At 41.8% G+C, this 13,172-nt stretch overlaps 1 protein-coding gene across 2 annotated transcripts in view; it reads left to right on the top strand.

The window, feature by feature from the left end:
- PAXIP1 (PAX interacting protein 1) overlaps positions 1-13,172 on the top strand; it is a 96,867-nt gene that overhangs the window by 23,493 nt on the left and 60,202 nt on the right. For both annotated transcript variants that reach the window (XM_032775620.2, XM_075062194.1), the window contains exon 6: positions 10,153-10,779. In XM_032775620.2, the coding sequence (XP_032631511.1) occupies positions 10,153-10,779 (627 nt within the window). The remainder of the gene's footprint in view (positions 1-10,152; positions 10,780-13,172) is intronic.

Raw genomic sequence — 13,172 nt, 5'->3', positions numbered from 1 at the left:
TAGTCTGTAAGAGTGAATGGGATTCTTCCGTCCTAAGTGCAGGACTCTGCACTTGTCCTTGTTGAACCTCACCAGATTTCTTTTGGCCCAATCCTCTAATTTGTCTAGGTCCTTCTGTATCCTATCCCTACCCTCCAACGTATCTACCACTCCTCCGAGTTTAATGTCATCTGCAAACTTGCTGAGGGTGCAGTCCACGCCTTCCTCCAGATCATTATTCATACACAGGGCATTCCCTGCTGACTGGTTTTTCTTGTGGCCTCCCACTCTCGTGGGCTTCTTGTGGGCCGTGCTGTGTGTTGCGGGATTGAAGCCCTAAATTATAAGCTTTTTTTGGGCAGAAACACTATGTTTTATGTTTTGAGCTCGATGCATATTTATGATGTTAGAGAAAACACATTATCATGTCATATTATTTAACTGTCATTTTTGTGGATGTATATGCACCCTACTTTACATCTTGTCTTTAAACTTTCAGACATATTATTTAATTTTACATAATTACTGAAGGAAAAAGACTGTATAAGATGACTACTCTGAGTCCTCTTTATCATAATACAATAGAGTACTTCTGTGGAGTAATTTGCGTTGACAATAGCCATGATATCAATAAAGATTTACAAGTCATTATGACTAAATAGGGTGAGATAAAATGAGATGTCTAATACTTGCCAATGAGAAAAGAAAATAGGAGCACATGTCTGCGAATACTTCATGCAACCTGGTTTTATTATATGTGAATGCGAGTTTTGCTTTCCAGAAATAATGCTGGATGACCATTAGCTGAAATTGCATTTCTCAGAATATAGTTCAAGGGACATTGTCAATTTGATTTTTTTTTAAATTGACTAAAAATCCCAGCTTCTGATAGAATGTCTTTTAAATATTACATCCTAAAAGGTTTTTTTAAATTTAAATTAAAGAAATTAACAGAGAGTTTTTCTGCTTGATGAAGTCTGTAAGGGCATTTCAAGAAAATGAGACAACTGATTATAGCACTGCTCCTGCAAACATGCATGTGGGTAATTCATACTTTTCCAAAACGGGAAAGAGTGATATTGACTGTGTACAGATTGTTTTACTTTGTGTATTTGACAGCAAACTGGAAAAAACAACAACACATTGACCCTGGTAGATACGTTGGAGGGTAGGGATAAGATACAGAAGGACCTAGACAAATTAGAGGATTGGGCCAAAAGAAATCTGGTGAGGTTCAACAAGGACAAGTGCAGAGTCCTGCACTTAGGACGGAAGAATCCCATTCACTCTTACAGAGCTAGGGCGAAATGGCTAGGGAGAGCAGATGCTACAGAAAAGACTTTAGGGTATACAGTGGAGAAAGATAGCGGAATCTTGGGGGGAACAATTACTGCACTGGTGGGGGGCAAATAAAACTCTTATTAAGAAAAATGCAAAAACATGGAAAACATTCATAGTGAGGGGTATGGGCGTTTGTATTAAGGTAGACAATTGGGGAGGGGTTTCTTTGAAGTAAATAGTCATAGGGGTTTCAATAGTGGGTACAATACAGTTGGTAACCAATTGACACTGAAGTATAAATGTAACAGGTAGCTAACAATATTCTATTAAAAAAGGGGTTCACAGCAGCATGATAGCCATACTACAGTTATGTTAGAATGGTGTCACGGTAGTGTAAATGTAAAAGTGAGGTGTGATTAAGAGAGAAAAAGTGTAACCAATGGGTTTATTATGCTAGATCAGTAATACCAATGAGTTTGGGGGCAGCGGGAAGGACAGAATTAACCACAATTATGAGGAAGCACAGCAAATCTTATCTGAATGATTAACTTAACCAAGAGTACAGCAAATTTAGCAAGTAACAGAACACAATGCAACAATTTTTTAACACCGACTTCCAGAGACAATACAAACGAATTCTCTAAACCTAAACTTACCGCACTATGCAAAATGAATTACAACTTAGCAGGACTAGAACCTGATTTATGAGGTGCAACCTTACACCTATGCCGATTCTATTGTCGGGAAGGGGGAGAGTTCCAAGGCAGAGTGGCGGTGTGCCCAGGTGTACAGCTGCAGGGGGGGCTTTAACTAGTAGTGGTATGTTTTTTTTTTTCTTTTTTTTTTTTTTTTGTTACAGCAATGGCGCGGCTGCAAGCTGCAGCCCAGGATACAGTCCAGGAAGGCACAGCCCAGCAGCGGCACAGGCTTATTTTTTTAGCAGCAAAGGGCACTGCGGCAGCAAGAAACGATCTAGAGATACAGACCAAGTGAGTTAGTTGAGTCTGTCTGCTTGGGAACAAGCCAGCAGTAGGAACAGGGGAGCCCTGTAAGAGAGAGGAGCTCTTACAATTCCACAGGACAGCAGCAAGACATAGAGACAGGCAACAGTATAGCATCGGAGGAGAGAGAGGACTCGATTCGCTTTCAGTAATCAGCGGAGATCTCCAGGCACAAATTCGTTGTTCTATGGAAGGGAGAGTTTAAAAACGGGCGTACGCTCAAAAACAAACGAGCAGCAGGGACGGGGCCCCCAAAGACCCCCTAGCCTGAGAGACCAGCGTGGCCAAGCAAGACCTTCTCGAGGTCTGAAATCAGAAAGATGTCTCGTTTTAGGCAAACTTAGGCAGTTTCCCACCAGTACTTTGATTGGTCCTTCGTGTACGGAGGAGAGGAGGCAGGGGAAAACCTCAGGGTGAGCATAGGCATGTGGGCATGTTCTGAGCCACAGTATGATTCATATGCGTTAATTAGTTGGCCACTCAGGTCTCCGCATTTCTGGGGCCGCGCCTCCACACCGAGCCGGTCGAACAAAGGAACCAAACAAACAGCAAGAAGCCCCTCCCGAGCCAGGGCAGTGGCTCCAGTTAGTCTGTACAAGCCATCCCTATGAATAGGGCTGTGACTTTAGTTAGCACAATGGCCGGGAGGGGCAGCCACCCAGGACAAACAGAAAGGAGAAGGGAAAAAGGAATGCTAGCAGGGGGACAGCTGTAACAGATACACATTTTCCCCTTTGTAACAATAGAAGGTACAAAAATTCAGGCCTTTTTTTCAAGTTGAAGATGGTCTTTTCAGTTCTGTTTTCAGCTTTTAGTAAATTGCATGGAGTGTGAGAGAGAGTCATTGAGTTTTCAAGTATCAGAGGAGTAGCCGTGTTAATCTGGATCTGTAAAAGCAGCAAAGAGTCCTGTGGCACCTTATAGACTAACAGACGTTTTGGATCATGAGCTTTCGTGAGTGAATACCCATTTTTCAGTCTTTCTGAACTTTTCTCCCATAAATCATCAATATTATAACTTTAACAAAATTATAAATATTGGGCCAGATTCTCATTTGTACCCTTAAACTGGGTGTAAATTAAATTTAGGCCCATGTTAGGTCTCCTGTACACTATCAGAGTGGAGTAAAAGGGGCATTACTGTAAGTAAGGCCAATTTATATTTCTACACTTACATGCTGTTTTTAAAAGTGTGTCTGTGTATCTATCTATATATAAAATTAACTTTTATCATTTTAACTAACACCATTCTCATACCTCTCCCATTCCTCTGTCTGTTCTGTTATGCCTTTCTGTGCTATAGCATATGTTTTGAACTGGAAGCTTATTGGAGCACGTATCTGCAAACTCAAGCTCAAGCTCTGCAAGATGTACCTCTCTAGTAGAGCTATGTAGGGCAGCTACCTGGAGTTCCTTACACACCTTCACACGACATTACGTTTTGGTCCAGTCTTCTACTACAGATACAGCTGTAGGGACAACAGTATTACAGTCAGTCATCACTTCTGCATCCTTGCGCCAACCTCTTGTTTTGACTACTGCTTGCTAATCTCCCAGGTGTGGAATACACATAGGGCCTATGACTCAAAGAAGAAATTGAGGCTACTTACTTGTAACTGAAGGTTCTTCAAGGTGTGTGGTCCCTATCTGTATTCCACTAACTGCCCTCTGATCCCTCTGCTGAGGATCATAACTGGATTTGCAATAGGAGAAGGAACTAGGGACGACTGATCTGCACCTCACCTTAAACTCTTGGTTCAGAGCATGAGTAGAGCAATTGGATATGTGTGGATCAATGGACACTGCTTACTAAAAGTCTCCAGACTCAGGCGCATGGTGCACCATGCATCCCCATGTGTGGAACACAGATACGGACCGCACATTTCAAAGAACCTCCAGTTACAGGTAACTAACCTCCTTTTCTGAAGGCCTTCTCAGATCCAAGCCAGTTGGTCTCGCCTATAATTGGTGTGTGGTCTTTGAAAGCTTTGGTGGCTGAGTTGTCTGAAGACTTAGATCATTGTCTTTTGAAATCTAGAGTTCTCCCTTTGGATCTGCTCCTTCAGGGACCATCACTTCTAAAAACAGAGATTATTGTTCAGGTCCTTTGAAAGCTCAGTTCGGGGTAGGTGGCTCAGGGAATATTAATTATTCCAGTAGGTTTTGGGAAACATCTTACAGGGCCCTATACCATTGATCTCTGTGTGATCAGCACCTCCTGGTCAGTCTTAGTCAGACTGTTCTATTTTTTGTGTTTACTGCATGCTGTGAAGTTCTGACCTTACAGCCTTCTCCATAGGTTTTCATGGCTAAGGAACTTTCAATTAAATACTTAAAAGAACAGACGGAGAATAACTGTGGATCTTCTTTCCCAGTCAAATCTAAATATAGACTGGGCTTTTGGCTACAGTCACTTATTCACGTTCCCAGATCTCTCTTGTTTCTGTACTTAAGAAAAATCAAGTTCCTTATGCTCTGTTAGGGAAGTATAATTCCTACCCAAAATTGACATGCTGCTGAAAGCAACAGGAGAGAGTGCTATCTATCGATCACTCGTAATCTGTAGTGTTTGCAGTTCCCACAGGGATGGGCACAACAAATATTGAATAAAAATCTCCAAACTTTTTAATTGAATTGTGCTTTTATACATAATGCCCAAAACTCTGTCAGGCACTCCACAGAAACACACAAAAAGGCATTTCTATGCCTTTATGGTCCATATAAAGATAACACAACAAAAGGGAGACAAAGAAAAAGGTGGTAGGTAGAGGTTGTGGAGATAAGGCTTACAACTATAACATGAGTTTGATTTAGAGGGTTCCACATTACCTTTATTTTGGGTTTGTAGAGATCTTCCTGTTTCTATGTGGTTGGGGATGGAAATTTTACAATGAGGTAGCAGTTAGTGGGGAGAGGGGGGATGAAAGAAGGTAAGAAAGGGAAATAGAGAACAAGGAAGAAGTAGAACGTTGGAACAGGGAGAAGGAGACCAAAGGGATAGAGAGAGAAGTTGATGGAGGAAATAGGACTGTAGGAATTGCCATACTGGATCGAACCAGTAGTCCATCTAGACCAGCATTTTATCTGTGACAGTGGCCAGAACAAAGTATTTCAGAGGAAGGGGTAAGAAACTCCATAGTGGACAGTTCTGGATTAACTGATTTATACAAGCAGTATCTTCCAAATCCTTCTTAAGGTTAATTTAGGTCCTGGGCATGAGAGTTTATACCCGTTCTGGTATTTAATTAATGTGAATGTAGTGTTCTTATCTGTACAATCCTTTTTTATATCATATTGAACACTTGGCCTCTGATATATTGTGGGGGTGAGGCCTACAGTTTGTTCTCTTATCAGTTTTAAATATATGACATTCAATTTAATTGAACATCCTCTTGTTCTTGTATTATGAACTAGAATGGAAATAGGGAGAGCATGATGGAGAAGAGAATGGTGGGCAGGGAGGTTGAGATCTACTTCAGGAGTAGAATAACTTGGGGGACTGGGGCAGGTTGGGACGCTATTTATGTTACAGTAGCACCCAGAGGCCCTGGTAGTGCTGGGAGCTATACAAGATATTATCCCAAAATGTCTACAGACTAATTAATTAAAGGCAAGAGGCAGCAGGTTTGTGGGAATTGAGGTGAGGCAGGGATAATAGAAACAACAATGCATGGTTATATAGACAAATAATGTGCACAATTTGGAACTCAGAGCTGTTCATCTGTAACGTGACCATAGATCTGTTTGTAAAAATCCGATGTCAGGAAGCTGGCGTGGGTGTGAAAGTCTGCTGTTGCTGGTGGAGGAAAAGAGCTATAGCTTTTAGGCCAGCCCAGAATGTCTCCTGCTGGTCCTGAGCCCCAACATGAGCAGTGTAAGAGGTGAAGCTGCTAAGTTAATATTTTAACAATGGCTCCCTTATAGATTTGGGTGGGAATGGGCTAGGACCATGACTCTTATGACCAGGACCATGACTTAACCAGGCAATCTACCAGCGTGCAATACAAGCAATAGAAATGTGTAACAGACTATTGAAATGCGAGGTGCCTGTATTTTGTTATACGTTGTGTCATTATAGATTATAATGGATTTTTAACTATACATTCAATTTTAAAGGAAGCTTTCTCACTGTGTGAATTAAATTGTTTTTTAAAAAGAGAGCTGGAAAAATCAGATACTTTCATTTGCGATCATAAGGACTCTTCATGTGGACTGTAAACTGGATTTGAACTCTGGACCTTCAGATCCCTAGCGCAGACCTCTAATTCTTGAGTTATCCTCAGATTTGTCACATTGGGTTTATAAGGCAGGCTGACTGAGACTGGGGCCTCAGAATCTACGTCCTGTTCTGAGTTCTGTCTGAAGTGACCTTCTACAAATCCACAGTTAACTTATTTGTAAAAATCAGTGTTGTTGGGGAGGGCTGATACTAAGGTAGGAGTACAGGCCTAAGACAGAGAAATATAAATGAGTAGAAGAGGTGAGTTTTGAATTTGTGGTCCTGGCTTCGAGCCTGATGTACTTCTCTCTAGCCTAAGGCATGTGTGCCTGTGCCAGTCGGCAAACATGCTGTGCAGTAGGCAGGCTAATTCTGCTAATATGTTGAACTATGGCTATTAGCCAGAATGGGCAGTGATGGTGTTCCTAGCCTCTGTTTGCCAGAAACTAGGAATGGACGACTGTGGATGGATCACTTGATGATTGCCTATTCTGTTCATTCCCTCTGAAGCACCTGGCATTAGCCACTGTCAGAAGACAGGCTATTGGGCTAGATGGACCTTTTGGTCTGATCCAGTATGGCTGGTCTTACGTTCTTATGTTCTAATGACCAGCAAAATTTGGTATACTTGAAAATGACCTATCCCCCAGATAGAGCTGTTCTGGCTTCTGCTGGGGAAAGGGGAGATTTGAGAGGCTGAGGATAATATAATAGCACACTTATTAGCATATTGTAAAATGTAATTTAAGTGCTTTAAGCAATAGGATATACCCACCACTTCCCTTGGAAAGCTATTCCACTGTCCAGATTTCATTTTGAGGAATCTGTCTGTCTATCTGTCTCTCTCTCCCCCACCTTTAGTTTCATCTATCTGCTCCTTTTAGGGATCGTTCAGATACCCAGGGTCTTATGTCCTCTTAGTCCTCAGGACTAATTCAGCAAAATCAGAACCATGGAATGAATATTTGGTGCTCGATTTTTTTCAAAAAGTGTCATCCATTTTATGTTATAATTTTGTGTCCACTATTAGTTGAGGTACAAATTAAGTGCTTGAATATCTGAATGACTTACATTTCTCCTGGAGTTATTTGCACCTGAGAGAGTTATTTGCGCAGTGAGATCCCATGAGGTTTGGAATAAAAATCAGGTACTCTGTGTCCAATTTGTTTTTTGTACTTTGAGTCTTAAGTGAGAATGATCACAAAGGAAAAGAGTGCCTAAATTCCATTAATTAGCCTGCTGTTGCTTAAGCCTCCCATGGAACAGGTCAAAGTGTGTCCATTGCAGCCCATCTTTGTTTTAGAAAGACTGATAAGTATAATCTTGACAGTCTACACACCCCAGAGAATAAAGCAGACTAACTAATAGCAGCATTAAATCTGAATACAGCAACTTCCTGCACAAGTGTGACTGTCCTGCTGATTTGAACAGTTTTATTGGCCACAAACAATAGGATGGCTGTTGCTTAATTCTATGGTAGGAAGTGTGATGTAGTTTAGAGATTCCTTATGGATTTGTCCAAAGGCTTTTATTACACATTTGGTCTCTTAGCAGTGTGGGCTTAGTTATTTTATAGGTTTACTGTGTTCTTAAAATACTTGCTAGTTTGTTTTCAGATAGCAGCGCCCCTTGCAGATATTGTCATTATCAATATAGTTCTAATGTGTATCTTAGGCCTGGTCTACACTAGTCTGTTGTTTTGGAATTAGCTGAGTTAATTCGGAAAAAAAAATGATTCCATCTACATGACCAAACTAGTTTTTTCCAATTTAAAGGGTTCTTTAAATCGTTTTCTGTACTCCACCTCGGCAAGTGGAGTAGCGCTTAAATCGTGATCACAATCCCAGGTTAAAGGTATTGTGGATGCAATTCAACATTATTGGCCTCCGGGAGTTATCCCAGAATGCTCCCTTGTGACCGCTCTGGACAACACTCTCAACTCCGATGCACTAGCCAGGTGGGCAGGAAAAGCCCTGGGAACTTCTGAATTTCATTTCCTGTTTGGTGACCATCAGCACAGGTGGCCATCAGCACAGTCCACCATCACAGGTGACCATGCAGAGTCCACCATCACAAGAGATCACGCAGTCCCGGATTCGCAGACGAGCTCCAGCATGGTCCGAATGGGAGGTACTGGATCTCATCGCGTGTTGGGGAGACAAGTCTGTTATGGCAGAACTACATTCCAAAAAAGGAACGCAAATATGTATACTAAACTCTCCAGGGCCATGACGGAAAGAGGCTACTCCAGGGACACAGAGCAATGTCGTACAAAAATCAAGGAGCTCAGGCAAGCATACCAAAAAGCCAAGGAGGCAAACAGGCGCTCTGGGTCACTTCCCCATACATTCCACTTCTACTGTGAGCTCCATGCAATTATGGGGGGTGACGCCACCACTACCCCACCACTGTCCATGGACACCTGCAAGGGGGGAGTTGCATGGAGCGAGGAGGAAGAGTCATTGGAGGATGAAGAGGAGGAAGAGGACAGTGCACAGGCAGCAATTGGGGAATCTGTTTTCCCCCCTAGCCAGGGACAACCTCCATTCCCGAGGTGTTTGTAACTTTCAGGTTCTACTATAGTACCTGGGTTTGCAGGACAGTGTAGAAATAAAAATAAACTAACAGGAACTAGTGGAAGTCAAAAATGAAATTCCAGTAGGAGCAGGTTTCTATTTAAACACAAATCAAACAAGTCCATTTTCTAAGATGTTTTTGGCTCTTTACTTTAGTAATAGTGATTATAATACTTAGCTCTCTTACAATGCTTTTCATCTGTGAGATCATTGGAAGGGGAATATCATTTCTCCCTATCACATTCTGGGGTACAATCCAGACTAGTGAGGGGAGAGGGATAGCTCAGTGGTTTGTGAGTTCAGTCCTTGAGGAGGCCATTTAGGGCATAGGTCAACAGAAGAGATGGACCACCTGTGCCACCTACCCATTGGCATAGGTAGTCCACCTATGTTGACCTAGCTCTCTCTCCACTGGGGTTAGATCGACTTAACTGTACCACTCAGGGTGTGGATTTTTCACACCCCTCAGTGACATAGCTTGGTCAACCTAATATTTTAGTGTAACACAGGCCACACTATGGTAAGAGAGGTTACTGGATGTTACCATCCAACAGATGGGTATATCTTCTGAATAGTTTGGATCCTTTGGTTCTCATCCTGAGTAATTCAGGACCACTTCTTAGCAAGAATGATCTTTTATTTAAAAACGTCACTGTCACAGTTATATATATTTTTAAAGCTAGTGGCTTAACAGACTAACAACATTTCAGTTGTTTTATTGCATCCATAAGTGAATGGATAATTATAGGAGTTGTAGTAGGCTGCGACTGAAAGGGTAAAAGTTGGTTGCTTGAAAGCAGTTGCCTTACTTGAGTTAATGTGTCTGGTTACTGTCTTGGTTCTTTGTTTGGGTTTTGTTCAAGTGTAAAATTTGTAAATATTCAGTTGTTGCTGTTTTACGGATTCCAGTATAGTATGTGCACTATGACACCAAGATAAAAATTGATAGTGATGGTGTTGGCTAAGTGTATATGAAGTCATATTCAGAGCTAATCTTTATTCATACCACTAGAAATAATTAAATCTTGTTTAATTATGTGTGGGAGGGGATATGTAATACATTTTATTTATAGTCTTTTCTTATGTCTCATCCACAGGAAAAATATGAATGCGCTTGTAAACGAGAGAGCATTAAAATTGTGACACCTGATTGGGTACTAGATTCTATATCTGATAAAGCTAAAAAAGAAGAGAGATCCTATCATCCCCGTCTAATTATATATGAGGAGGAGGAAGAAGACGACGCAGAAAATGAAGAACAAGATTCTCAAAATGAAGCTAGTACTGATGAAAAATTATCAAGCCCAGCATCATCTCGAGAAGGATCGCCTTTGGGTGACCAGGCTTTTTCACCAAAACCTATTAGTGCTGATAAAACAAAAGGGGAATTGATGTTTGATGATTCCTCAGATTCCTCTCCTGAAAAGCAAGAAAGGAATTTGAACTGGACACCAGCTGAAGTCCCACAGACAGCTGCAGCAAAGCGCAGGTTGCCTCAAGGCAAGGACTCTGGGTTAATTAATTTGTGTGCCAATGTCCCACCAGTACCAGGGAATATTTTGCCTCCGGAAATCAGAGGTAATATAATGGCTTCCGTTCAAGGTACCCAAGGCTCTGAACGACCAGAAATGATGACTACGTGGAGTCCGGCAGTACGGACATTAAGAAACATTACTAATAGTGCTGATATTCAGCAGATTAATAGACCATCAAATGTAGCACATGTAAGTATTGGATTTTTAATTTGCAATATTGGGCTAACATTTTAAAGAAGTTTGTTTCCTTTCGAAATCCTCAAAATGTGAGAAAGGGGGGTAAATATTCCCAGACTACATAGAGATTACACACAGCTAGATTAAATTTTGCCCCAGTAGTCAACCTATTCATTAGTATTTTAGTTTCACAAAAGGAAAATATTGTGAACTGGTGGAATATAGTGATATTACAAAAATCAGGATTTAATTCCAGCATTTGATATCAAGATTCATATGAGGCACTTTCATTGTTGGCAGGAGCACAAAGTGATTCACAGTCTTCAAGCTAGTTGCCCTGTTCATTAAACTAAACTTTGTGTCCTTCAGTACTTTTTATTCAGTGCAATAAATTGCCCTTTTCTATACTCAGAAAATTTTAAAGTTGATGATTCTCTCAAACAGCTGCAATTTGATTCCTGTTGTGCATTTGCAGTGTTAGTACTACTGAGTAACATTAAATTGCTATGCAGTATAGCCAAGGTCCTAACTTGTACATTCCATCTCGAGTGCAATTCACATAGTTTTGGTGTAAAATAGTTATGGTTAATTTATTTCTTCTAGAAAGAATATGAAATAAGTGATCACTCATTGAAATAAACACACTACTAGATTTCAGTGAATGCATGTCGAAAGAATCGGCGTAGGGAAAGGCAGCGTGCTGGTGAATTTATTTGACTCTTCTAGACAGTGCATTTTATTCAGATAATTGTACTTGAATGTGCAACAGCTAGACCATGGGTAAAACTTCCAAAAGTGCCTAAGGGTATGTCTGCACTTCGGTGTAAGCCCAGGGTTAGTAGAACTCAAGTAAGCAGACCTGGGTTTGTTAACCTAGGGCCTGAGCATCTATGCTAATTTGTAATCTTGATTCCAAAACTAGGGCTCCAGAAGCTACACTGCATTATACAGGACTGAGTCCAATCATCCATATCCCAGACTTCCTAGTGCCCTCCCAAAATGTGGCTGTTCTAGCCTTTTGCTCATGGTGCAGTGTGGGAAAACTTGATTGTCCACCAAACTTGACTATCCAGAGCACAAAGAAAGTCAGCCTATGGGATCATGGGATACTTTTGGCAGTCTTCGGGAGTACAAGTCCAGTGGAGCTGCATCTAAACTACTAAGTGATGGGGCTTAAACCCTCCACCCCAGTGGGGTCCTGGGACCCTAGGTCTCACCTTTGGGTTAGCACAATTTATGTGTAGACAGATGTGTGCTTAGGCTTGAGCCTGAGTTTGAACCCTGGGCTGGCTTTGCAGTGTAGGCATACCCCAAGTGACACATGAGCACACATCCCATATTCAGAAGTGACTGAGTCACTTAGGAACCTAAATCACACTGAAAGCTCCCGTGTGCCTAAGTCAATTTTGCAAATGGGACAAGGGCTCCTGGGTCACTTAGGCACTTTTGAGAGTTTTGCCCCACCTCTTGAAATATGACCTTTGTTTGCTGTGTGTCCTGCAGACCTTTTGGATTCTGTGCTTGGATGAGGTAGGAATCAGTGTACAGATCTCCTTGCATACTGAGATTCTTCCAAAGCAATCCTCTCTGTGTGTGCTGCTTATTATTTAATGTTTATGCTATAGCCTCTAGAGGCCTCCATGAGGTCAGGACCCGTTGGTGCGAAGTGTTGTACAAACATAGACCATGTAACAGTCACTGCCCCAAGGAGCTTTCAGTTTAAAACGTATGATATAACAAGTGGATAAGAGAAACAAATGGGAAGGGATTGAGTAACAAAGGTAATATTTTTTTATGTACGATAAATCCTACCTCAGTGGTTCTTAGTCTTTCCAGACTACCGTATCCCTGAAGCCCAAACCCCGCTGCGTGGGGCTGAAGTTCGAACCATGCCGTCTTGCGCTGAAGCTTGTAACTTAGCTTAGGGTGTGGCGCCACAGGCAGTTGCCCTGCTTGCCACCCCCTAATGCCAGCCTTGCACTTGCCACCATTTAAACCTGTCCCACAACCAGCAGGGGGGTTGCAACCCCCCGAGGTTGAGAAACACTGATCTAGATGAGGAGTACTTGTGGCACCTTAGAGACTAACAAATTTATTTTAGCATAAGCTTTCATGGTCTACAGCTCACCTCTTTGGATGCACAGAATGAAGAAGTGAGCTGTAGCCCACGAAAGCTTATGCTGAAATAAATTTCTTAGTCTCTGAGGTGCCACAAGTACTCCTGTTATTTTTATGGATACAGACTAACACGGCTGCTACTCTGAAACCTGATCTAGATGAGTTGACGTACCCCCTGGAAGACCTCTGTGTACCCCCAGGGGTACAGGTACCCCTGGTTGAGGACACTGTCCTACCTCATCTTCTCCTTTTAAGATGGGATCAGAAGGGGCCTAGGATGACTGACA

The sequence above is a fragment of the Chelonoidis abingdonii genome, chromosome 2, assembly GCF_003597395.2.
Source record: "Chelonoidis abingdonii isolate Lonesome George chromosome 2, CheloAbing_2.0, whole genome shotgun sequence".
In the NCBI taxonomy this organism is placed as follows: Eukaryota; Metazoa; Chordata; order Testudines; family Testudinidae; genus Chelonoidis; species Chelonoidis abingdonii.
This window is presented reverse-complemented; position numbering and strand designations above follow the sequence as displayed.